The following is a 26056-nucleotide window of genomic DNA, read 5'->3' as shown; positions in this document are numbered from 1 at the left end:
CAACCGCCCTCTTCTGCTCGTTCCTCCTCCTCGCTATGGTGGGCTTCATGGGCAGGGCAGAGGCGGTCAGCCAAGCTGGGTCCAAGGACAGGGCCCACGCTGCCACTGGGCCCCCCGAAAGGATGGCGGCAGACCTCGAAGTGGACGGTAAGTACCATCTTTATATTAACGTTTCCCTTCACCAATACGTCAACGGTCAAAAAAAAAAAAAAAAAAAAAAAAAAAAAAAAAAAAAACAAAAAAAAAAAAAAAAAAAAAAAAAAAAAAAAAAAAAAAAATCATCATAACATCATCAATTGCAATGACGTCACGCGTTGCAATTCAACGACAGTTTCATACTGTATCCATTTATCGGTATGGTGTCACGCATTGAAGGTCAACTATCATCTTGCACTATATGCAGTACATATCCCCTTCGTCAAATTAACGGGAAAAAAAGTATTTATACATTTCATATCATAATCATCATGACGTCACAAAGTTCATGCTGTATCCATCTATCGATACGATGTCATAGATTGTAAGGTCAACTGTAATGTTCCACTAAATTCATCGTAATAGTACGGTTTCACTTCCTCAAATCAACGATAAAAACAAAAAAATAATTCATAGTGAAAAATATTATAATCATCGTAACGTCATCGACTGCAATGACATTGTAATTCATCTACAGTTTCATGCTGTGCCCCTTTATCGATATGATGTTATGGATTGTATGTCAACCGTTATTATGCACTAAATACATCCATCGTGATATAATGAACTACTATAATTTTATGTAATTGAAATTCAACTGCATTTTCATAGTGATCACATGATACATTATCATGACATCAAAAAACATGATCAGCATCATGTAGAATACATTATTCATTGTAAACTTTCATTCAACTGAAACGTCATACTGAACACATCCATCTTTCTGAAGTCACAAAAGGAGCATTTCCTCACTCGTAATTCATCCCCCAGTGTGAAGTCAATTAAACAAATTCATCACTATGACATGAATGAAACACCAGAATTCCATAACAAACACCAATCACCATGACGTCATGAATTTCAGGCTGACGTCCATCACCGTGACATCTGAGATGAAAAACTGAAGTGGAATAGCCTATTTAATAAGACATCAACGATAATGACGTCAAGAATGGCAATTCAACCAGAAGTTCGTTGCGTATATAATCACCACGACACCAACTGCAAATTGAAACTAAGCGAGAGATACCAAAGTAAATAATTGATTATCAGGCAAATAATTGACACAAATTATGTCAAAGCGTGTGTGCAAAACAACCAAAAAAGCATTGCAACATCAGCATACCAATGCACCAGAAAAAGGATGACTAGAATCGTAATTATTAATATTATTATTATTGCAATTCAGTGGCTTGACGAGTCTGGTACCCCATCCCCATTATTATTATTATTATTATTATTATTATTATTATTATTATTATTATTATTCTCAAGAAGATGAACCCTATTCATGAAGAACAAGCCCACCACAGGGGTCAAGTATAGTGACTTGAAATTCAAACTTCCAAAGAATGTTGTGGTATTCATTTGAAAAACAGAAGGTAATAGGAAAGACACAAAGAACAGATCATTTATTAGAAAAATATTTTTTTCAATTCTCAAAGCTATTCAAGAATAATAATAATAATAATAATAATACTAATAATATAATAATAATAATAATAATAATAATAATAATAATAATGAAATGCCTGAAAATATATTGGGCAGAGGAAAATGCCATCAGCTTCCTCAAAAATACAATGCGCAACTGGAATACAGTACTTACAAGCTCTGGAATAAGACTAGCAGAGGTAAATATCAGGAGAGGGGATCTTCCAGGGCGACTCACTGTCCCCACTACTCTTCGTAGTAGCCATGATTCCCATGACAAAAGTACTACAAGATGGATGCCGGGTACCAACTCAAGAAAAGAGGCAACAAAATCAACCATCTGATGTTCATGGACGACATCAAGCTGTATGGTAAGAGCATCAAAGAAATAGATACCCTAATCCAGACTGTAAGGATTGTATCTTGGGGACATCAGAATGAGTTTGGAATAGAAAAATGCGCCTTAGTCAACATACAAAAAGGACAAAGTAACGAGAACTGAAGGGATAAAGCTACCAGATGGGGAGCAACATCCAAACACTAGATGAGGACAGGATACAAATACCTGGGAATAATGGAATAAGGAGGAGATATAAAAACACCAAGAGATGAAGGACACGATCAGGAAAAAGAAATAATATGCAGAGACTCAAGGCGATACTCAAGTCAAAAACTCAACGCCGGAAATATGATAAAGCCATAAACACATGGGCAGTGCCAGTAATCAGATACAGCGCAGGAATAGTGGAATGGACGAAGGCAGAACTCCGCAGCATAGATCAGAAAACCAGGAAACCAAATGACAATACACAAGCACTTACACCCAAGAGCAAATACGGACAGACTATCATAACACGAAAGGAAGGAGGGAGAGGACTACTAAGTATAGAGGACTGCGTCAACATTGAAAACAGAGGCACTGGGGCAATATCTGAAAACCAGTGAAGACGAGTGGCTAAAGAGTGCATGGGAAGAAGGACTAATAAAAAGTAGACGAAGACCCAGAAATATACAGAGACAGGAGAAAGACAGAAAGAACAGAGGACTGGCACAACAAACCAATGCACGGACAATACATGAGACAGACTAAAGAACTAGCCAGCGATGACAATTGGCAATGGCTACAGAGGGGGAGAGCTAAAGAAGGAAACTGAGGAATGATAACAGCGGCACAAGATCAGGCCCTAAGAACCAGATAGGTTCAAAGTACGATAGACGGAAATAACATCTCTCCCATATTGGTAGGAAGTGCAATACGAAAAATGAAACCATAAACCACATAGCAAGGTGAATGCCCGGCACTTGCACAGAACCAGTACAAAAAGAGCATGATTCAGTGGCAAAAGTCCTCCACTGGAGCCTGTGCAAGAAACATCAGCTACCTTGCAGTAATAAGTGGTACGAGCACCAAACCTGAGGGAGTGATAGAAAACGATCAGGCAAAGATCCTCTGGGACTATGGTTATCAGAACGGATAGGGTGATACGTGCACAATAGACAGACGTGACGTTGATTGACAAAGTCAAGAAGAAAGTATCACTCATTGATGTCGCAATACCATGGGGCACCCAGAGTTGAAGAGAAAGAGAGGGAAAAAATGGATAAGTATCAAGATCTGAAATAGAAAATAAGAAGGATATGGATATGCCAGTGGAAAATCGTACCCATAATCATAGGAGCACTAGCACGATCCCAACCCCGATCCCTGAAAAGGAATCTAGAAAAGCTAAGAGGCAAGAAGTCAGTTTTTTTTTTTTTTTCTTTTTTTTTTTTTTTTTTCAGGTCTCATGCAGAGAGAGTGTGATCCTAGAAACGGCACACATAGTAAGAAAAGTGATGGACCCTAAGGAGGCAGGATGCAAACCCGGAACCCCACACTATAAATACCACCCAGTCGAATTGGAGGACTGTGATAGAGCAAAAAAAAAAAAAAAAAAAAATTATAATAATAATAATAATAAAAATTATTATCATTATAATTATTCAGAAGATGAACCTTATTAATATGGAACAATACCACCACAGGGGCCATTGACTTAACATTCAGGCTTCCAAACCAAGAAGTAACAAAAGGTACTGAGAAGTCCAGTAAGAAGAAATCAGTTATCAGAAAAGAAAAAAACAAAATGAGTAAAGAAAAAAAAAAATCACGAAGTCAGTCGACAATAATTTATTTTACGAAAAGTATGAAAAGATTATCAAACCGCACGGCAATGGTGAAAATTAAATTGGAGAAAATAATTACGCAATAAGCAAGAAAGCATTTGCAAGACCTCGTACCCGCAAAATATTTGCAATTAGAAAAAGACATCTGCAATTTTATTATGAAAAGAAAATTAGCTTTATTAATGAGCGCTACTGTCATTAATTTGATACCTGCAAATCGTGACGATTCTGAAATTATCAAAAAAAGTATTCATTGGTCATCTACGTGATGCCTCGGAGTAATAAAAAAAAATAAATAAATAAAAAAAGTGTCTTCGGCGCAATCAAGTTTTCTGTACAGCGTATAATGCTGTATGAATATCTCAGTCACGGCCCATGAAACTCTCAGCCGGAGCCCATGAAACTCTCATCCACGGCCCGGCGGTGGCCTATGTTGTCACGGGCGTATAGTTAACCTTAAATATAATCAAAACTACTGAGGCTAGAGGGCGGCAATTTGGTATATTTGATGATTGGAGGGTGGGTGATCAACATGTCAGTTTGAAGCCTTCTAGCATCAGACAAATAGCCATCTCTATAGTTTCCTTTTAAGAGTAAACCAAAACAAGCGCCCCTCACTGCCATTAGTATTGTTAATATAAGGTCAATAAAGAAGTGAGTAAATATCACGCAACAGCAGAAGCATAAAATGGAGTGTCTATTGCATACATACACACATACGTATTATCGACTAAAAATTCCCATTCGGTTAACATATATGAAAATATATTAATTCCGAGGTAGAGCGAATTAGATATTAAAGGACATTTGTAGTTTAATAGGATATATATTACACATATATATATATATATATATATATATATATATATATATATATATATATACACACACACACACACAATTACACACTCACAAATAGTCATTTCCATAACGTTTAGCGCATTTATATCGACATACATAAACCTGTATTGACACATACAATTTTCCTATCAGTTCTGACGCCAAGCGAAGCCAAAATTAAATGCTAAGCAACAAGTCCTCCATAATACAACATTATCTTCAAAATAACCTCTACTCCTACAGAGAATATCCTTCGATGACCCACCCCCCCCCCTCCACACCCCCGTCCCACCAGCATCCAACCCCCCCCCCACCCCCCCCCCCCATTCTTTTTTCCTTGGTGAAGATATATGACAATTCCGTCCATACAACAATGTGTATCTTAAATCCAGAGGCCTTTGATCAAAGAGAATGTAATCCTCCCGATATTGCCTTGAGGAAGCCATACCGAAGGTTTTATCGACACTCCACTATTGGGAATCCCATCGCAAAGTGATAAAACTGAATATAAATATATATAAAATAATATATAAAATAAAAGAGGAATTCTCAGATCTGCAGAATATTCAAGCAAATTCATTCTTATATTTTCGATTCCATCATGTCTGTTCATTTATCAACTTTTCCTATAACTTTTCCGTTATCTAATATTTACATATTGATCACCTTTTCCTGTAAATTGCCTCTCTCTCTCTCTCTCTCTCTCTCTCTCTCTCTCGTGGCTGATTTCCCTTTGGAGCTCTCCTGGGTTATTTATAGTCTGTTGACTCTGTCCATAAGGGTTTTCTGCTGAAGATTCGAAAAAAAAAAAAATGAAAAAAGTTTTCATTAAAAAATGTTGCATGCGAAGAGTACATGGCGTCATGGTACCATGAAAAACGATGATTCTTTGATAAAAGAAGAGGGGGAAAAACTAAGATTCTTTGATAAAGGAAGATAGATGAAAACGAAGATTCTTTGATAAAGGAAGATAGAAAAAAACGAAGATTCTTTGATAAAGAAGATTAAAAAAACGAATATTTCTTTGATAAAGGGAAGATAGAAAAACGAAGATTCCTTTGATTAAAGTGAAGATAGAAGAAAATGAAGATTCTTTGAGATAAAGGAACGATATGGTAAAAAACGAAGATTCTTTGTAAAAAGCAAAAAGGGAAAAAACGAATGATATTCTTTGATAAAGGCAAGAAGGGAAAAAAACGAAGATTTTTCGCTTTGATAAGAAAGCCAAGAAATGGAAAAAAAACGAAGATTCCTTTGATAAAGGAAGGATACAAAAAAACCGAAGAGTTCTTTGATAAAAGAACGATAAAAAACGACGATTCTTTGATTAAAGGAAGATAGCAAAAAAAACTAAGAATTCTTTGATAGTAGAAAGGAAGATAAAAAAAAACGAAGATTCTTTGATAAAGGAAGATAGAAGAAAACGAAGATTCTTTGATAAAGAAAAAAGGAAAAAACGAAGATTCTTTGTAAGAAGTATAAAAAACGACGATCTTTGATAAAGGAAGATAAAGGAAAAAAACTAAGATTCTTGTTAAAGGAAGATATAAAAACGAAAGGATTCTTTGATTTAAAGGAAGATGAGAAAACGAAAACAAGATTTTGAAAAATAAAAAAAAGGAAAAAACGAAGATTCTTTGATAAAGGCAGAAGGGAAAAAACGAAGATTCTTACTTAAAAAGAGATAGAAAAAATGAAGAATCTTAGACAAAAAAAGATAAAAACGAAAAATATTGGATAAAGATAGAAAAAACGAAGATTCTTAGATAAAGAAAGAAAAAAGAAGATTCTTGGATAAAGAAATAAAAGAAAAATAGAAGATTCTTTGATAAAGAAGAAAACAAAGATTCTTAGACAATGAGAGAAAAAACTCTCACTAAATACGAACATATCTGAGACACAATATTAACCCATGGATCCTACAGGTTACCGTGGAATCCGAACCACTTCCCACTAACCATTTCCTATGAAGTTCGCAAAAGACCTAATACTATAGATCTCAGGTAAGGAATCCAACAAAAGCCAACACACGCTGGCAACAGAATCACAAGATTAATCTATTTATTTTCTCCTGAATGTCAAAGGCAAAAGGTGGTGGGGAGGGTTGTTATCAGACAAACTAGAATTGGAGTCAATATTCCACAGCTTGGGCGTAAATGGGCAGAAACACCTGGTACTACTGCAATAAATGAGAGAGTAGGTAGCCAAACAGGTACGACGCGACAGCCCAGGAAGAGACGAGAAGTAACGCCTACCAAGAAGCATAAAATGAATAAAACTAAATGCATAGCAATCATGCACATCAATACAAGTATTGCATCCTCAAGTAACGGTAACTAACGCCTTTAAATTGACCCGGAAATAAAGGCACCTTCATTAGACATAATTTTAATTTCGGACATAAAATATCACTTTTATATTCACGTTAGAAACCTGTTTTAATTGAACAGAGTACATACTTCCTAGAACCCAACATCGTAAACTACTTACGGCCAGGGTAGTGACACAAACCACTGTTACTAATTTCATTACGCTAACGATAGATTAAACGAGAGAGAGAGAGAGAGAGAGAGAGAGAGAGAGAGAGAGAGAGAGAGAGCAGCACAAGCCACGGGGACCTATTATAATTATGTTGATGGGCCATTAAATACATTAGATTGAGAGAGAGAGAGAGAGAGAGAGAGAGAGAGAGAGAGAGAGAGAGAGAGAGAGAGAGATGATATCTTCCTGAGCAAAAGATGTGAATGGAGGCAGAGAGAGAGAGAGAGAGAGAGAGAGAGAGAGAGAGAGAGAGAGAGAGAGATGATATCAGAGAGAGAGAGAGATGAGAGAGGAGGGAGAGAGAGAGAGAGATTCCGATATCTTCCTGAGCAAAAGATCTCAATAATGGCAAAGAGAGAGAGAGAGAGAGAGAGAGATTTTTACAAAATACACAGTTCCCACTTCGTGCAAAATATTCCCAAGTCTTCGCGCGAACCTGATTTCCATTCCACGACGCGGATCGATAACTTCGACAACAGCGGCTCGTGGTCATGACAGAGGAAGTGTCGGAGACAAAAGGTCAAAACGCATGTTGTCCAAGTGGGCAGAGTTTACCAGGCTATTTGACCAGGAAATCTGGCGGAAGATTGGAAGGAGAATTGAATTGTCTGTGGGGCGTTCAAGTATGGAATACAATTCTCCATCCCGAAAGTGAAGAATGGATAGGAAGTCATGTTGAGTATCACTGTCAACCATTGCCGCTAGAGCTTGATTTCTCGTCATCAATCTGCGCTAAATATGAATATAATATATATATAATATATTATATATATAGAATATTATAATATATCTATATATATATATATATATATATAATATATATATCTATATATATATGATTATTATATTCTTATTATATATAAATTACTTAACTCGAAAAATAAATTCTATTTCTATACATTCTACCAATAACTATAAATACGTCCACATCTGCATATGAAAACATCTAACGTAAAAAACCAGTAAATTCTATAGATTCCTCCACATCTGAAAAATAAGAAAATTTATAAAAAAATAATTTAAAAAACTGTCAGTGATGATACCAACATGGCAGACATACCAATCGTTGGCGACGTCGATCATAATCCCACTAATGGAGAAAATTACACTCAAAAACTATAGATTAAACCAACGTGAATGAAAGGTCATCACAAACGAGGAATAGCCGTCGTATTTTTTCTTTTTTTTTTTAATAATCCGACTATTTTCTTTAGGAATGAGTCCGTAGCAAAAGGTTAAAGTTCCAATCGGGAATGGAAGGGGCCTTTTTCAATTCTCATATCGATGTGGACGACATATGCGGGGTCAAAGGTCACGTGAGGAAGTAAAGATTTAGCTTGGAATTTAACCTTTAATGGAGCGTTTAGGCATTTACTGTGAATAGGGCCATTTAAGTGGTTAAATTCGTGTTAAAGAGTATCCAACGATTATAGTATAATAATAATAATAATAATAATAATAATAATAATAATAATAATAATAATAATAATAATAATAATAATAATAATAATAATAATAAGAAGAAGAAGAAGAAGAAGAAGAATGCAGCTTTCAAATCTTCTTCGTTTTCTACGTATTATTATTATTATTATTATTATTATTATTATTATTATTATTATTATTATTATTATTATACGTTTTTATGGGATGTTATGGGTCCTATAATCATTCAAATATTTTACTATAGCAAGAATTCCACGTGGTCTTAATAATACAATATAATAATAATAATAATAATAATAATAATAATAATAATAATAATAATAATAATAATAATAATAATAATCGTGTTGGTGTAAATATATATCTAAAAATATGTATTTATATATATTTTTATTTTTCTTCACCATATCACTGACTTGTGCTATTATTATTATAATTATTATTATTATATATTTATACCGATAGTATTGTGGATTTCTTCATCATCATCATCATCATCATCCATCATCATAATAATAATAATAATCAATAATAATAATAATAATAATAATAATAAAATAATAACACTCACTTATAAAGAGTAAATGAATCTTCCCTCACCCCCTCTCATCAGTCCACCTAACTTACCCCCCCCCCCCTCTAACCCCCTCCTGACTTTAAACACAATAATGGCACATCATCTATTGTTACATCATCCTCTCGATCTAGGTGACATCAGTGGAGGGACATCGATACGACCCAAAATTTAAATATCTGAGACGCGGCCTCGCCCTTCACAACAACAACAACAACAACAACAAACTAATACCTAAAAAAAAAATGGTCCACGTCTGTTTCCATTGTTAATTCCAGGCACTGTGTCAATGCTAATAATGCCAGGAATGTTTTGAAAGACAGCTGTGGGTTACTCGATGTGGGATCGTTGCTTTGTTGCTTGGGATACATTTCAGATTTATTTTTTTAAACAACTTTGTGGAATTTTTAAATAACTTTGTGTATTTTTTTTAACAACCGTTTCTGGATTTTTAACAACTCTTTGTGGATTTGTTAAATAAATCTGTAGATTTAAAATAAGTGTTTTTAATAGCTCTCTGTGGATTTTTTAAAATAACTCTTTGTGGATTTATAATACATCTTTGAGGATTTTTTAAATAACTCTGTAGATTTTTTAATAACTCCTTGTTGATTTTTTAAATAACTTTTTGGATTTTCCAACACTTCGATGATTTTTAATAACCCTTTGTGGGTTTCATAACAACTCTGTGGATTTTTTGAATGACTCTTTGTGGAATTTTTAAAAACAACTCTTTGTGAATTCGTCAACAAGTCTGTGAATTTTTAACGGATTTTTAAAATAACTCTTTGTGGATTTTTAACAATTTGTGAATTTGTCAACAGCTCTGTGTATTTTGAACGGATTTTTTGAATAACTCTTTGTGGATTTTTAAAAATAACTTTTTGTGAATTTGTCAGCAACTCTTTTTGGATACTTTAACGGATTTATTAAATAACTCTTTGTGGATTTTTAACAACTGAATTTCTCAACAACTCTCTGTGGATTTTTTAACAACTCTTTTTGGTTGTACGGTTTATTTCTAACTGCTTTTTGTGGATGTACGACGGACAGTAAAACGCGCAGACGAACAGACAAATCCACCACAATAGTTTTCTTTCACAGAAAAATGAAAATTAAGCCAAAGGCCGAGCCCTGGGACCTATGAGGTCATTCAGCGCCGACAGAGAAATTGAGAGTAAAAACAGTTTCACAGTGCAACGGGAGGAGCACCTCGCAGTTGCACTACGAAACAATTATGAGGAGGGTGGAAAGAAAGATGGAAGAAAGAGACTAAGAACGGAGGTACAGTAAAAGGATTGGAAGGGGTTGCAGCTAGGGGCCGAAGGGACGCTGCAAAGGACCTTAAAAAAGTAACGCCGACAGTGCACCCCACAATATCTTTCGACAAAGCCATTCCGCCCCGGGGTCAAATATAACTTATTTACAAATCAGGCGATTGTCGCTCATCGCCTGGATCGACCTTCTTGATCTCTTATGCTTTTAATGAGTTTTACAAAGAGTGATCTGAAAATGATTGGCTCTCTGGAAAAAAAGGCGAATCTAATCAACTGTCTGACCCTAATTCCTTGTTCATCCTTTCTTTTTTCTTCTTTTTTAATTGGCCATCATCTCATTTTCCATTCTTTCTATGATGAATTACTACCGTAAAGCAATTATCCTTGTATCTTAACATTTATTTACGTTATTATCTGTTTACTCATTAATTTGTTTGTTTATTTATCCTATTTAAATAAGAGATTTTTTTTTATTTCCTATGACCTTCTGCTTCTTCTTTGTAATCAACACCATATCCTTTGGAAGGTTTAATTTTAAATTAATGGCCCCTGTGGGACTGTCCTATACGATATAATAATAATAATATAATAATAAGCTTTATTATCATTATTAAAATAAGGGCAGAGAGAAAAAGTAGTTTGTTCAAACTAAAATAATAATAATAAATAATATAATAATAATAATAATAAGAATAATAATAATAATAATAATAATAATAATAATAACATGCATTATTATTATTATTTTTTTTATCATTTAGTTTAAACGAACTGCTTTTTCTCTCTGCCTTTATTTTCTCTAATTTATCAAGCATTCCCTACTTCAACAGACGCGTCTACAATTTCCTGTCTTGAAAAAGTAGACACCACTGTTTTTTGTTTTTTGTTTTTTGTTTTTTGTTTTATATTTCAATGCCTCTATCTTGCAATTCTCTTATTGACCCTGATTTTTTATTATTGATTTCTTTCCTTTAACCTTTGTTTGGGTGGCTAATTGTCAATCGCTTACCTCATTACACCCAAGACTCTCTCTCTCTCTCTCTCTCCGCTCCTTTTTTATTTTTTATTTTTTTTCTCCACTTTGGAGAAAGAGGAAAAAAAAGGGGGTAATTTTAGTAGGCAGTTCCTTTCGCCTCGTTAAGAATATTTCTATATCGATTATAAACCTTTCGTTCGCTGTGTGTGTGTGTGTGTGTGTGTGTGTGTGTGTTTTTTTGTGTGTGTGTGTGTGTGTGCGCGCGCGCACCCGCGTACAGTAATCTATAAAAAACCGGCTACACTTTTCTATTTTTTACTGAGTATGAATTTAGTACAGAAATCTATGGAACACCCCTACACGTTTCTATTTCTTATGCTGTGTGTATGTGTAATCTATGAAAAACCGGCTACACTTTTATATTTCGTATGTGTGTGTGTGTGTGTTTGTGAAACTAGTACATAAATCTATGGAACACCCGCTACACTATGCTATTTCTTGTGTGAGTGTGCGTGTGTCCAGCACAGATATCTATGAAACACCCGCTACGTCTAGTACAGAAATCTATGAAACACCGACTGTACACTAGCCTATTTCTTATTAAGAGACTCATTTACCTTTGTGCTTCCTTGGACTGAATGGCACGAACTGTACATTTTCAGATGAAATTCTTTATGAACGAAATGCTACTAAGACTCACGTTGCGTGTGCCGTCTCCATTCACTTTTCTTGCTCAAAATTTCGATCTCAGTGTGCTGGTCCTGTCTCATCAGAAACTGATGAAGCTTTCAAAAATATCACTCCAGACTGCAAAAAGCTACAATAATAATCCTTTAAACCGTCGTGAGGCTAAAACCATCCGTGGTATGACAGGAATCAGTCTCCCAAAAACGAAATTCATATCTCTGAAATATTCGCATATATATATATATATATATATATAATATATATATATATATATATATATATATATATATATATATATATATTTCCAGCCCGTTTTGATTAACATAAGTGCAATGTATTCAAGAAATTTTTTTCATTTACATGTCGCTGAAAAGTATGGTGAAAAAAAAAGGATTGCAAGTTTTTTTTTTTCTTTTTTTTTATTTTTTGCAAAATTACTTTCAACTTGCTTCCCAAAGACGAAATTCATATCTCTGGAATATTCGAATATATTTCCAGCCCGTTTCGATAAATATATTCTGGTGTGCAATGTATTCCAGGAAAAATTGCGTTTATTTACATGATGCTGAAAAATATGGTAAAAAAAGATTGCAAGTTTTTTATTCATTTATTTATTTATTTAGCAAAATTACTTTCAAATTACTTCCCAAAGATGAAATTCATATCTCTGAAATAGTCGAATATATTTCCAGCCCGTTTCGATAAATATACAGTAATGTCCAATGTATTCAAGCAAAAATTGCTTATTTAAATGTTGCTGAAGAGTATAGTTGCAAAAAAAGATTGCAAGTTTTTTTTTTTTTTTTCTTTCAAATTACTTTCAAAGCTCAAAGAGATGATAGAGATCGGTCGAAATCTTTCATCATTTTTTTCATTCCTCATTTTTATATTCATCCTTTTTGTCAGTTCCTTACACATCTTAATTAGTACTATGCTCTTCGCTTGGAACACTACGTTTTATCATTACCATGATTATTCTCCCGGTACTATTATCACTGCTAGAAACGTTTGAACATCGAACGAGTAGCGTTAGAATTAACAAAAGTTCTCCCTGAAATTTTTTACAAACCTCTCGTTCAACAGAACACAACTATTAGGATTTAAAATATGAAAATAGACAATAAAAAAAGTAAACTCAATCACATAATTACAGATAGCACCAAAAATTAGAATTTAAAATATGAAAATTAAAAATTAAAAAAGGAAAATCAATCAGAAAAACACAGCACCAAGGACTCATAAGCCTCTACACCAACCAACAATTAGGAATTAAAATATAAAAAAAAAAAAAATAAAAAGTAAACAATCACAAAAACAGTACCAAGGACCCGTAAGCCCTTACACCACCAACCTTTGCGAGAACAGACCACAACACCCAGACATCATTTACGACCGAGCGAGGAAAAAAAAGGGGGGGAGGAGAAGGGGTGTTCGCTCCCGAAGGAGTCACGCCGTATCTCGCCCATCACACCCGTCAGGAGGACGGCAAAAAAACGCCGTCCAAAATGCGCAGGTAACAGGGTTGATAACCTACCACGCACGTGCTGTTTGCGAGACAGTCAATGAGGTGGAGAGTGAAATAGCTGGCGATGTTCGTCGGTACAAAATCAAAGAAGGAGTTCCAAGACGGAATTTCGTTGACGATATTTGACTGCATTCAAATTAATTTACTAATTAGTTTTGCGTTATGTTTATGTAAATAACCAGACGAAGAATCAGTGCACACACACACACACTACCACACATATACATATGCATATATTATATATATATATATATATATATATATATATATATATATATATATATATATATATATATATGTATGTATGTATGTATATATATATATATATATATATAGATATATATATATATATAAGTATATATATATTTCATCCAGATACACACGCATTTTTGTATGCACGTGAGTGTGTGATCTATTGATCAAATTCGCTTGAACTGTATAATTATTATGCTACAAAAAAAACTCCAAACTTCCAACAGCCATTCACTGTCAATGATACTCGTCCTTCTTCTCCAATGCAATATTAACTCCAAATGGGAAAGCATCGAAGCTGACTTCGATTTGTAATAATATATATATATATATATATATATATATATATATATATATATATATATATTATATATATATATATATAAAGATTTTCCTTAATAAACACAAAAGTTAACACAAACTCTTCAGCATCCCCGCTTTACAAATGTGTACGTCCAGCATCGAAAATAAATTTCCCCGACGTCTGGTTACAATACATTTCAATATCCATATTTTTGTAACATTCTCAATACGCTGATTCCAACATACCATATATTCCATACGTATGCTTTCTCATACGAAAAGAGAATATGATTAAAACAGATACGCCCCGGTACTTATAATAAAACAATTAAAAACACGTACATATCCCATCTTCCTAAAATCAAAGCACTGCCTCTATCTAATCCTTAAGAGATTCGAAAACCGAACTGCGTCTGCTCGTGATTTTACTCACGTTGTTGTTATCCGTCCAAAGGTCAAAGCTGGCAAGAAACCCTCTGGGAACATCCGCACTGGTAAACTGTCTGAACCACTTCAGATATTCTCCTGACGCCCTTCCAACATGCGTGCTGCCGGAGGTCTGGCACCGAAGGGAACCGGTGGAGGTTCCTCGACAACTCTAATGAATGAACTGAAAAGGGGAAATGGGATAATGAGCACCCGCCGCAGAAGAGAAACGCAAGTTGACAGTGGGGAACTTGATAGAGGGGAAAATTGATAGAGAGGACACTGACAGTGGGGAAACTTGAGAGTGGAGAACTGGACAAAGGGTAAACTTGATAGAGGGGGAAACTTGACAGAGGGGAAACTTGGTAGAGGGAAAAACTTGACAGTGGGGAAACTTGATAGAGGGGAAAATTGACAGTGGGGAAACTTGACGGTGGGGAAATTTGACAGTGGAGAAACTTGACAGAGTGGTAACTTGACATTGGAGAAACTTAAAAGAGGGGAAAATTGACAGTGGGGAAGCTTACTGATCGGGAAACTTGGCAGTGGAGAAACTTGACAGAGGGGAAACTTGAAGGTGGAGAAACTTGAAAGAGGGGAAACTTGAGGCTGGAGAAACTTAAAGGAGGGGAAACTTGACGGTGGAGAAACTTGAAAGAGAGGAAACTTAATAGTGTAGAAACTTGAGAGTGGAGGAACTTGGCAGAGGGGAAATTTGATATAGGGGAAAATTGACGGTGGGGAAATTTGACAGTGGAGAAACTTAAAAAAGGGGAAAATTGACATTGGGAAACTTCAAAAGGGGGAAAATTGACAATGGAGAAACTGGACAGTGGGGAAACTTGAAAGAGGGGAAACTTGACAGTGGGGAAACTTAACAGTGGAAAAACATGACGGTGGAGAAATTTACAGCGGAGAAACTTGTGTGGAGACACCTGACAGTGGGAAACTCATCAGCAGGGAAACTTGACAATGGATAAACTTGACAGTGGGAGAAATGTGATTGTTTCGCCTAAGGAAGAATAAATAGAGAAGCACAAAACTTTAATCGTCGTAAGGGAGAAATATCTGAACTGTCTTAAACGTCGCGTTTAAAATAACTAAGAAAACGGTCAATTACCTAGGGTAGAAAAGCAAGATTTTTTTTTATAAGAGTGCAATACCTAAACCATTTAAGGGACGATGAACTTTTAGGTGATACTCAAAATACACAATGAAAAAAGTTATGCAGAATGTCTAAACAAACACGGAAAACTTTTAAGGGTGCGATATTTCGAATATCTGAAGATTAGATTTTTTTTTTTCTTTTTGGTAGCCAAGAAATGTAACGTCCTACACGATAGTAACTTTCAGAAAAGAATTCGAGAAAAAAGGAACACGCTCCACCGCCGCTGGGATATTCGACCCAGTGGTCAAAGGGGCGCCGAGGCTACCGCAAGGGCGTCTCTGAGGGAATGGGTGTTTTCCACCGCCAAAATAATTCCTTCTTTTTTCACACACGAAGGAAGAACGAAAGAAGTTGGTCACTCCCTGCCTTGATCTTTGCTTCTGCATCATCGCCTCTTTCAGGGCTAAAGGGCCTGACTTATATACCCTATGGCGTTGAGACCTGGATTCTTATATATATTTTTTCAGAGGTTTGACGACACTACTTTTCGTGCCAAAGGCACCCACCTCGTCGAATTTATTCGACGTGGGTTAGTCTCTCCTGTCCTACAGTGCTGAATATTGCAACAAAATACGTTTTTTTACGCCTATTTGCGAGGTATAAAAGATACCTTCTCATATGCAGTGTGATGGAATTCGAAACATTGTCGCTAATCTAAAAGTAAGGATTTGTACCTGATCCATAAGTAGAACATGATACGTTTATATATCGAAGTTTAAGGTATAAGTGCTATCGAGAAACTGTCATACATGTTCAAGTCATCACACATACATTGATCCATGAACAGAACAAGTGAAATCTATAAGTATTTCCGTTTCTACTGGTTTATGTTGTGGTAACAAGCTGAATCTTACCGGTTATGATTTTGAGAGAGTGCATTTTTGCTAAAAATGATTCCTCTTTGGACTTTGACAGTCAGATGTATTTATGTACTTATGTTCACGTGAACTTGAACATTTCAAATATATATACAACTCACAAACACACGCAAGAATATATATATATATATATATATATATATATATATATATATATATATATATATATATATATATATACACGCATAATGTACGTATGTAATCATATGTTACAGGGAACATGTGAAATTCCATATCCCAAGATCCCTAGGGAATATGTGAAATGACCAATTCGCTTAGACACACTTGAACCCCGAGGGCTAGTACTAAACACGGCGAAACTGTGTAGATGAATCACTGTTTCACCGAGTTTAGTACTAGCCCTCGGGGTTCAAATGTTCCTATGCGAATTGGTTATTTCATATATGCCCCAGGGATTTCGTGAAAACCCTGGATTTCACACATTCCCTGTAACATATACACACCTACACGCATGCAAGCAATACGTGACATTTCAAGTATGAAGCCACAAATGAGAAACCGCCGGTAAGAACCGTCCAATGCAGCCAACTAATTCCTCATTCAAACACACCTCTGTATCAACAGGAGTAACGAAATACCGCAAAAAAAAAACAAAAAAAAAAAAAAAAAAAAAAAAAAAAAAAGATCGAGCACTGAATCCACACAATTACCATTTGCAACGTGTTCATTACAAAGCCCATCGGAGGTGACGAAATTGCTGATGAAAATATTAAAAAAAAAATAAAAAATAAAATCCGACTTTCAAATTAAAAGGTGATTTTCTCACTTCCGACCTAGATGCCTCATTCCAGAATGGGCGGTGTTATCATTCCCATTATAGGGCAAACTAGATGGGATGGACTTGGTTGTTTTGTGGGTGGGGATTTAGGGGGGAGGGGGAGGGGGGGAACGGGAATGGATAAATAGAGGAGGGTAATTGGAAAAGGGTATGGGGGGGGTGGCGATATTGCGAATTTGGAATTGGAAGGAGATGGGTTGGTGACAAGAGGATGGGGCGTGAAATGGCGTATAGGGAGGGGGGTGCGGGAAGGGGGGAGGGAGGGAGGGGTCGGTGAGGGGGCGGGAGAGGGGGACCAGGGTTACTGTGTAGGTAGGTGGGTATTGGGAATCGGGTAAAAATCGCTTAAAGGGCATAGGAACAGGAAATGGATGCGATACCTGGAAAGGGGCGGACAAAGATGGGGCCACTGGAAGGCCGGTTGGGGAACTGGAAAGGGTGAGGAGAAACTGGCGGCAAAGTGAGGAAGGATCTGGCTGAATAAGGGCAGGGTATTGAGAAAGAGCTGAAGTGGGTGAGGTATTGTCTGGGGAGCTAATAACCAACACCTGTTGGTGTCACCTGCAACCCACCTGTTGGTCTTACCTGTCTACGATGAAGGAAGTTGGTATTCCAGGACCACAGGAAATATAGATGCACCATTTAATTAATATATCATTAAATGCTTTTAGAAAAAAAAAAGGATTCACGTTGAGAATGATGCTTGTATTCTAAAGGCCTGTCCACACTAGGAAACATTGTTTGCAGAATGTTTCCAAACTGTTTATAAACAATGTTTCCAGACCAGACTTCAGTTGTCGTCAGGATGCTTCTCGGTGCACTAACCTCTGTATTCTACTTGGTTATTTTAATGCATTCGAGGAAAGCAAATAATGTTTCCTAGTGTGGAAAGGCCTTAGAACACAGGAGGTGTAGATTTATCAAATAAAACATTAAATACTTAAGCAAAAGAAGACTTCTTATGGCTTCCAAAGTTCTCCACAATCACAGACGAGACGGTCGAAAGGAAACTACAACATAAATAATAATACAAAAATTGGAGCGAGAGGAAACTTTTAAGTCAGGTTGCTGAAAGAGGATGAAGACCGATGACAGATGAAAATCAGAGCTGGTCACGACATAAATAGAATGAGGTCAGGACCCCACCGCCCCCCCAACCCTCCACTACTTGATTTAATAAAGAGCGGTTGAAATATGACAATACTTGAGTGAGTGATCCTTTAGGCTAAATTTAAAAGAGAAATTCAGGAAGGACTCTATAACTCTCAGTGAACAGTATCAACGAGCGACTTCCACAAATAAATATTTGATCAAAAAAAAAAAAGTGCCGAGGTTTCTTCGGCGCCGGCGCAATCGAGTTTTCTGTACAGCGTATAATGCTGTATAAGCCACAGCCCATAAAACTTCCAGCCACGGCCCGGTGGTGGCCTGTCCTATAGCGTCGCCAGACGCACGATCATGGCTAACTTTAACCTTAGATACAATCAAAACTACTAAGGCTAAAAGGCTGCAATTTGGTATGTTTGCAGACTGAACGGTGGATGATCAACATACAAATTTGCAGCTCTCTAGCCTCAAGCAGTTTGTAAGATCTGAGGGCGGACAGAAAACTAAAATCTGAAATATCATGAAATCAATTAGAATATAGGTCAGACAACTTTAAATGCGTATTCCAGCCATGAATACAGCAGACGTCGCTTTTCAATAGCATCAAAACCTTCCCTAGAATTTGCATATATTCTATGCAAATGGCACAATCTTCCTCAGGCTAATACACCCACCCAATAATGCAAATTTATGTCAGAAGTCCTATTCCAGTCAATATTAAATAGGTGACATATTTCTTCTCTGACAACTTTAGGAGGCGAGTGGAAGGTATCGGACCTATTATTGGTACAACATCTCACACTCAATGAGGTTTGTATCGCATACGCATCTTTTCTAAGAGGGGCTGGGAACGCCGTATACTCGCTTCATTGCGCCGTTGTAATCAAGCGCAACGATGTTTATCACATATACGATATTCAATTCCAGACTGAAATTACTTACAGATCCGATTATTATTATTATTATTATTATTATTATTATTATTATTATTATTATTATCATCATCATTATTATTATTATTATATGCTAAAAGAAGACTTCATTCATAAAGCTTTATTGCAAACAATAGCCAATCTGAATACAGAAGAAAAGTCAGTCATAAGAAGAATAGAGGAACTCCTATAAAAAAATAAACGCGGCTGAAATAGCCATTATTTTCAACAAAACTATTATTATTATTTGAAATTACTTGCAGATCACGATTATTATTATTATTATTATTATTATTAATTATTATTATTATTATTATTATTATTATTATTACATGTTGGAAGAAGACCTTCATTAACACATTTAATTGAGAACAATGGTTATTTCAGCCGCGTTTGGCCACATCTGGCGTTTTAATAGCCAATTCGAGTACAGAAGAAAGTCAGTAATAAAAACAATAGAGAAACTTCTATACAAGATAAACGCGCTGAAATAGCCATTGTTTTCAATAAAACCTTTATTATTATTAATTATTATTATTATTCATTATTATTATTATTATCATATTCTGATGAACCCTTTTCATTTGAAATTGCTTGCAAATCCCGATTATTATTATTATTATTATTATTATTATTATTATTATTATTATTATTATTATTATCATTATTATTATTATTATTATTATATGCTGAAAGAAGACTTCCTCCATAAAGCTTTTATTGTAAAAAATAGCCAATCTGAATACAGAAGGAAAGTCAGTCATAAGAAGAATAGAGGAACTCCTTTAAAAAAATAAACGCGGCTGAAAATAGCCATTATTTTTAACAAAACTATTAGTATTATTTGAAATTACTTGCAGATCACGATTATTATTATTATTATTATTATTATTACTATTATTATTATTATTATTATTATTACATGTTGGAAGAAGACCTTCATTAACACATTTAATTGAGAACAATGGTTTATTTCAGCCGCGTTTGGCCACATCTGGCGTTTTAATAGCCAATTCGGGTACAGAAGAAAGTCAGTAATAAAAAAGAATAGAGAAACTTCTATACAAGATAAACGCGCTGAAATAGCCATTATTTCAATAAAACCTTTATTATTATTATTATTATTATTATTATTATTATTATTATTATTATTATTATTATTATATTCAGAGGTTGAACCCTTTTCATTTGAAATTATTTGCAGATCACGATTATTATTATTATTATTATTATTTTTATTTTTTTTTATTTTATTTTTTATTTTTTTTCTATCACAGTCCTCCAATTCGACTGGGTGGTATTTATAGTGTGGGGTTCCGGGTGGGTTGCATCCTGCCTCCTTAGGAGTCCATCACTTTTCTTTTTTACTATGTGCGCCGTTTCTAGGATCACACTCTTCTGCATGAGTCCTGGAGCTACTTCAGCCTCTAGTTTTTTCTAGATTCCTTTTCAGGGATCTTGGGATCGTGCCTAGTGCTCCTATGATTATGGGTACGATTTCTGGCATATCCCATATTCTGTTCTTATTTCTATTTTCAGATCTTGATACTTATCCATATTTTCCCTTTTCTCTCTCTCTCAACTCTGGTGTCCCATGCTATTGCGACATCAATGAGTGATACTTTCTTCTTGACTTTGTCAATCAACGTCACGTCTGGTTCTATTTGCGCGTATCACCTATCCGTTCTGATACCATAGTTCCAGAGGATCTTTGCCTGATCGTTTCTATCACTCCCTCTGGTGGTGCTCGTACCACTTATTACTGCAAGGTAGCTGATGTTTCTTGCACAGGCTCCAGTGGAGGACTTTTGCCACTGAATCATGCCTCTTTTTGTACTGGTTCTGTGCAAGTGCCGGGCATTCGCTTGATATGTGGTTTATGGTTTCATTTTTCGTATTGCACTTCCTACATATGGGAGAGATGTTATTTCCGTCTATCGTTCTTTGCATATATCTGGTTCTTAGGGTCCTGATCTTGTGCCGCTGTTATCATTCCTTCAGTTTCCTTCTTTAGCTCTCCCCTCTGTAGCCATTGCCATGTGTCATCGCTGGCTAGTTCTTTAGTCTGTCTCATGTATTGTCCGTGCATTGGTTTGTTGTGCCAGTCCTCTGTTCTGTCTGTCATTCTCCTGTCTCTGTATATTTTTGGGTCTTCGTCTACTTTTATTAGTCCTTCTTCCCATGCACTCTTTAGCCACTCGTCTTCACTGGTTTTCAGATATTGCCCCAGTGCTCTGTTCCCGATGTTGACGCAGTCCTCTATACTTAGTAGTCCTCTCCCTCCTTCCTTTCGTGTCATGTATAGTCTGTCCGTATTTGCACTTGGGTGTAGTGCTTTGTGTACTGCCATATGTTTCCTGGTTTTCTGATCTATGCTGCGGAGTTCTGCCTTTGTCCATTCCACTATTCCTGCGCTGTATCTGATTACTGGCACTGCCCATGTGTTTATGGCTTTTATCATATTTCCGGCGTTAGGTTTTGACTTGAGTATCGCCTTGAGTCTCTGCATATATTCTTTCCTGATCATGTCCTTCAACTCTTGGTGTTTTATCATTATTATTATTATTATTATTATTATTATTATTATTATTATTATTATTCAGAAGATAAACCCACCAAAGGAGCCAATTACTTGAAATTGAAGCTTCCAAAGAAAATGTAGATGGAAATACAGAAAGAAATCTCTTATTAAAAATATATATATATATATATATATATATATATATATATATTGTATATATATATATATATACTATATATATAAAATAAATGAATAAACCAATAAATAGATAAAGAGAGATTATAGAACCCCTACAAAAAAAAGATAAGAAACAACATTCCTTAAATATGAAAACAATACAAAATCGAAAATAAATAGATAAAGAGAGATTATAGAACCTTAAAAAAAAAGATAAGAAACAACATTCCTTAAACATGAAAACGAAACGAAATCGAAAATATGCTGTTGTCTTCGACCTGGCGTTCAAGAACTTCCGCCATCCATTGACGCTGAACACATTGACGCAAAGGTTCCACTTTTGCCTCCACATCATCGAGTCCAATCTGCTCCGAGAGATTTGCAATTAACCCAGGAAGGGAAACATCATTAACGAAGCATCGAACGACATAGAAATGGAAACTGCAATGCAGGCTGCATTGTTAGACCGGCATTAGCCGGGAATTAACGTTCATGGGCGCAGTAATAATTACATACAGTCATACTTATGTTTGACGACGAGATTATGGAGACACGGCTGTGTGTTCCCCCTTCACGGCGGGTATGATAATTAAGAACAATATTTTTTTTCTCTCTCTCTGCGATTTCATTCATCCTGATAATTAAGAACAAATATATATATTTTCGTTTGCGATTTCACTCATTCGTCATGTTTTTCGTCGTGCTGCCTCGTGCACTGAACTGCTCCATAACACAAGGAAGTCTCATTAACAAAAGAATCTGTACGGAGCGTTTCACAATGTCATCTCATTGTGCAAGACCGAACCTTCTTCTGATAATAATTGCGTTTCAGCGTTTCATTCTTTTGGGACGAGAGAGGAAAGGGGGGAAGAAGGAGGGGGGGGCGGTTAAATACGACCGGAGAAAGGGGATGTGGAGGGGGAGGGGGAGGAGGAGGAGGGCATGACGAAGACAATACACTGAAAACACAACAGCCCCTAATTATCATGACCAGTCCTTCAGTTTTAATTTTTCATATCTAATGTGAGGTTCTGGATAGCGGTTTTGTCATCCTTCTCATTACAAGTAGGTTCCTCAAGACTACAGTTTTATCACCGAGCAAATTCCGCCAAGTCCTAACGGATAATAGCACCATCATCACAAGTATTTTTAGGAACTTGTTACATCTTCGTCCCAACACTATTAAAAGTAAGGAATACTCAAAACAACTAACCAAAATACAATGAAAGCGAACATTTTCCCGTTCTGGTTATAAAACTGGCAAAATGGAATGAATTACGAGAAACTTGCCAATTCCAGCAAGGTATAAAACAATTCATAACAGATGTGATTACCTTCGCAAATACTAGGCAACTTACTCTGAGGGAAATGGGAATGAGTTCTTTAAAATAATAAAATAAAATACAAAATAAGATTTTACGGGTGTAAATGAATGAGACAGACAATGTTGATGAAATTTTTGTTTGTTTGTTTGTTTTTTCAATTTAAGAAGTTTGTACATATTTGCATTTAAAAGTATGGAAGCAGTAGTGCGCAATGTCTCACATTTTTTAAGGATTTAATTCTTGGTACCCGAATGGGCATTATGCCATATATATATATATATATATATATATATATATATATATATATATATATATACACACACACACACACACACACAAGAGCAATACAGCGAACGCATACATTATCTACTTTTGCTAACATCTTCAGGTGCAATTTCCAAGAAATCCTTTGCGAATCCAAACAAGAATCAGAAGATAATCTTGGAATCCTGGGCTTTCCAGCACCGAGCAAAGAACCCGTGCCGTTGGGGAAATTCATTCGGCGCTCTCTAAGCCCTTCACAAGAAAGAAGGTCTCGGTGATAATCGTGTTGAACAAAAAAATATGAAGACACCTACAAGTGGAGTATTCACTGTACGTATGGATGTTGGAATTCCCTAGATCTGGTGAATGGAACTAAGTCAATATATATATATATTATATATAGTTATATATATATTATAGATATATATATAGATATATATATATTATATATATATTATAAATATATATTATATATATAATCCTATATATATATTATATATTATATATATATTATCTAGTCCACGGTAGTAATGGTAAGTGAAACATGGACTTAGAACAAGTACTTTCGTAGTATATTCTACATTTCAAGTGAACTTTATATATATATATATATATATATATATATATATATATATATATATATTATATATATATATATATATATATATATATATATACACACACACATACAGTTTTATAGATTATTCCAACTGACTCGAAATTCTCACTCTCTCTCTCTCTCTCGCCTCTCTCTCTCCTCATCTTGCCTCTCTCGTCACCCCCCCCCCCCCCCCCCCCCCCCCCCCCCCCCCCCCCTCCTCTCTCCTCTCCCCGTCCCCTACGGCAGCTCCCCAAATTCACCTGATCCAGGGATCATAACACGAACACACCCAGACGGTCCAAGAGGCAATTACAGACGGCCATTACTGAAATCGATGAGTTATAAACGATACAAAAAACGTAGTAATTAAGGAATTCACAAGATTCCTAATTAGAGCAGGACCAAATCTCTCTCTCTCTCTCTCTCTCTCTCTCTCTCTCTCTCTCTCTCTCTGACGTTTCTCGAAATGACAGTCATATATTTCGACTCACTTCGGATTTACGAGTCCATTATGGGGGAGGAAAAAACATGGGGGGGGGGGATTACAAGAGGATATTATTTGTGTCCGAAGGATCGAGCGCCCCACGGCCCCTCGGATGATGAGAGACAATAACAACCGTCATTATTACCAACTTAAGTAGCATTATTTCTGTTATGAATATGATAAATTATTAATGGTGGTGCTACTCCTGAATGGTAAGAATAATATTATCGGAGAAATAACGGGAATTATTATTATTATTATTATTATTATTATTATTATTATTTTATTATTATTATTAATTATTATTATTATTATTAGCAATAACCAGACTTTCCCTGCTTCTTCCTTACCGGCAAAAACATTTTTCTTACTAACAAGAGTCATAAGGATCTCAAAATATCATTCCCCTGTGAAATTTACCATATTAACTTGACTCTCGTGGACGAATTAAGCGAAATGATATATATATATATATATATATATATATATATATATATATATATATATATATATATATATATATATACAATGGGCTCCAAGTAAGAGGATTTCAAACCATTAGTGCACAAAATAAGATGAATTCAAACCCTCAGTGCACCAAGTAAGAGGATTTCAAACCATTAGTGCACAAAATGAGATGAATTCAAACCCTTAGTGCACAAAATAAGATGAATTCAAACCCTCAATGCACTAAGTAAAAGGTTAGAGGAATTCAAACCCAAGATAAATTCAAACTCAGGTAAGATGAATTCAAATCAACAGTACCTCGCCAAAGGAGATTTGTTTTGATTTACATAGCTTTTTTGGCATTATGCCAAGCACTGGGGCAACTGAAGCCATTCAGCGCTGAAACGGAAATTGACAGTAAAAGGGTTGAAAGGAGTAACAGGAGGAAAACCTCAAAGCAGTTGCACTGCGAAACAATTGTTAGGAGAGGGTGGACAGTAAGATGAAGAATATATGAAAGGAGATACAGTAAAAGGAATGAAAGTAGTTGCAGCTAGGGGCCGAAGGGACGCTGCAAAGAACCTTAAGTAATGCCTACATTGCACCGAATGGGGTGCACTGATGGCGCTATCCCTACGGAGACCTTCAGTGCATCCTGCCACCTACTCCTCTTCTTCTTCTTCTTCCGAGAAAGAAACATGTGGAGCGTCT

At 35.6% G+C, this 26056-nt stretch overlaps 1 protein-coding gene across 2 annotated transcripts in view; it reads left to right on the top strand.

Annotated features, from left to right (window-relative positions):
• LOC135222715 (uncharacterized) overlaps nt 1-26056 on the top strand; it is a 137496-nt gene that overhangs the window by 68 nt on the left and 111372 nt on the right. For both annotated transcript variants that reach the window (XM_064260919.1, XM_064260918.1), the window contains exon 1: nt 1-147. This exon is cut by the window's left edge and continues 68 nt beyond it. In XM_064260919.1, coding sequence (XP_064116989.1) covers nt 1-147 — 147 coding nt within the window. The remainder of the gene's footprint in view (nt 148-26056) is intronic.

Source organism: Macrobrachium nipponense, chromosome 8, assembly GCF_015104395.2.
Source record: "Macrobrachium nipponense isolate FS-2020 chromosome 8, ASM1510439v2, whole genome shotgun sequence".
NCBI lineage: Eukaryota > Metazoa > Arthropoda > Malacostraca > Decapoda > Palaemonidae > Macrobrachium > Macrobrachium nipponense.
The sequence above is the reverse complement of the archived record's forward strand: the minus strand, read 5'-3'. Positions and strand labels throughout refer to the sequence as shown.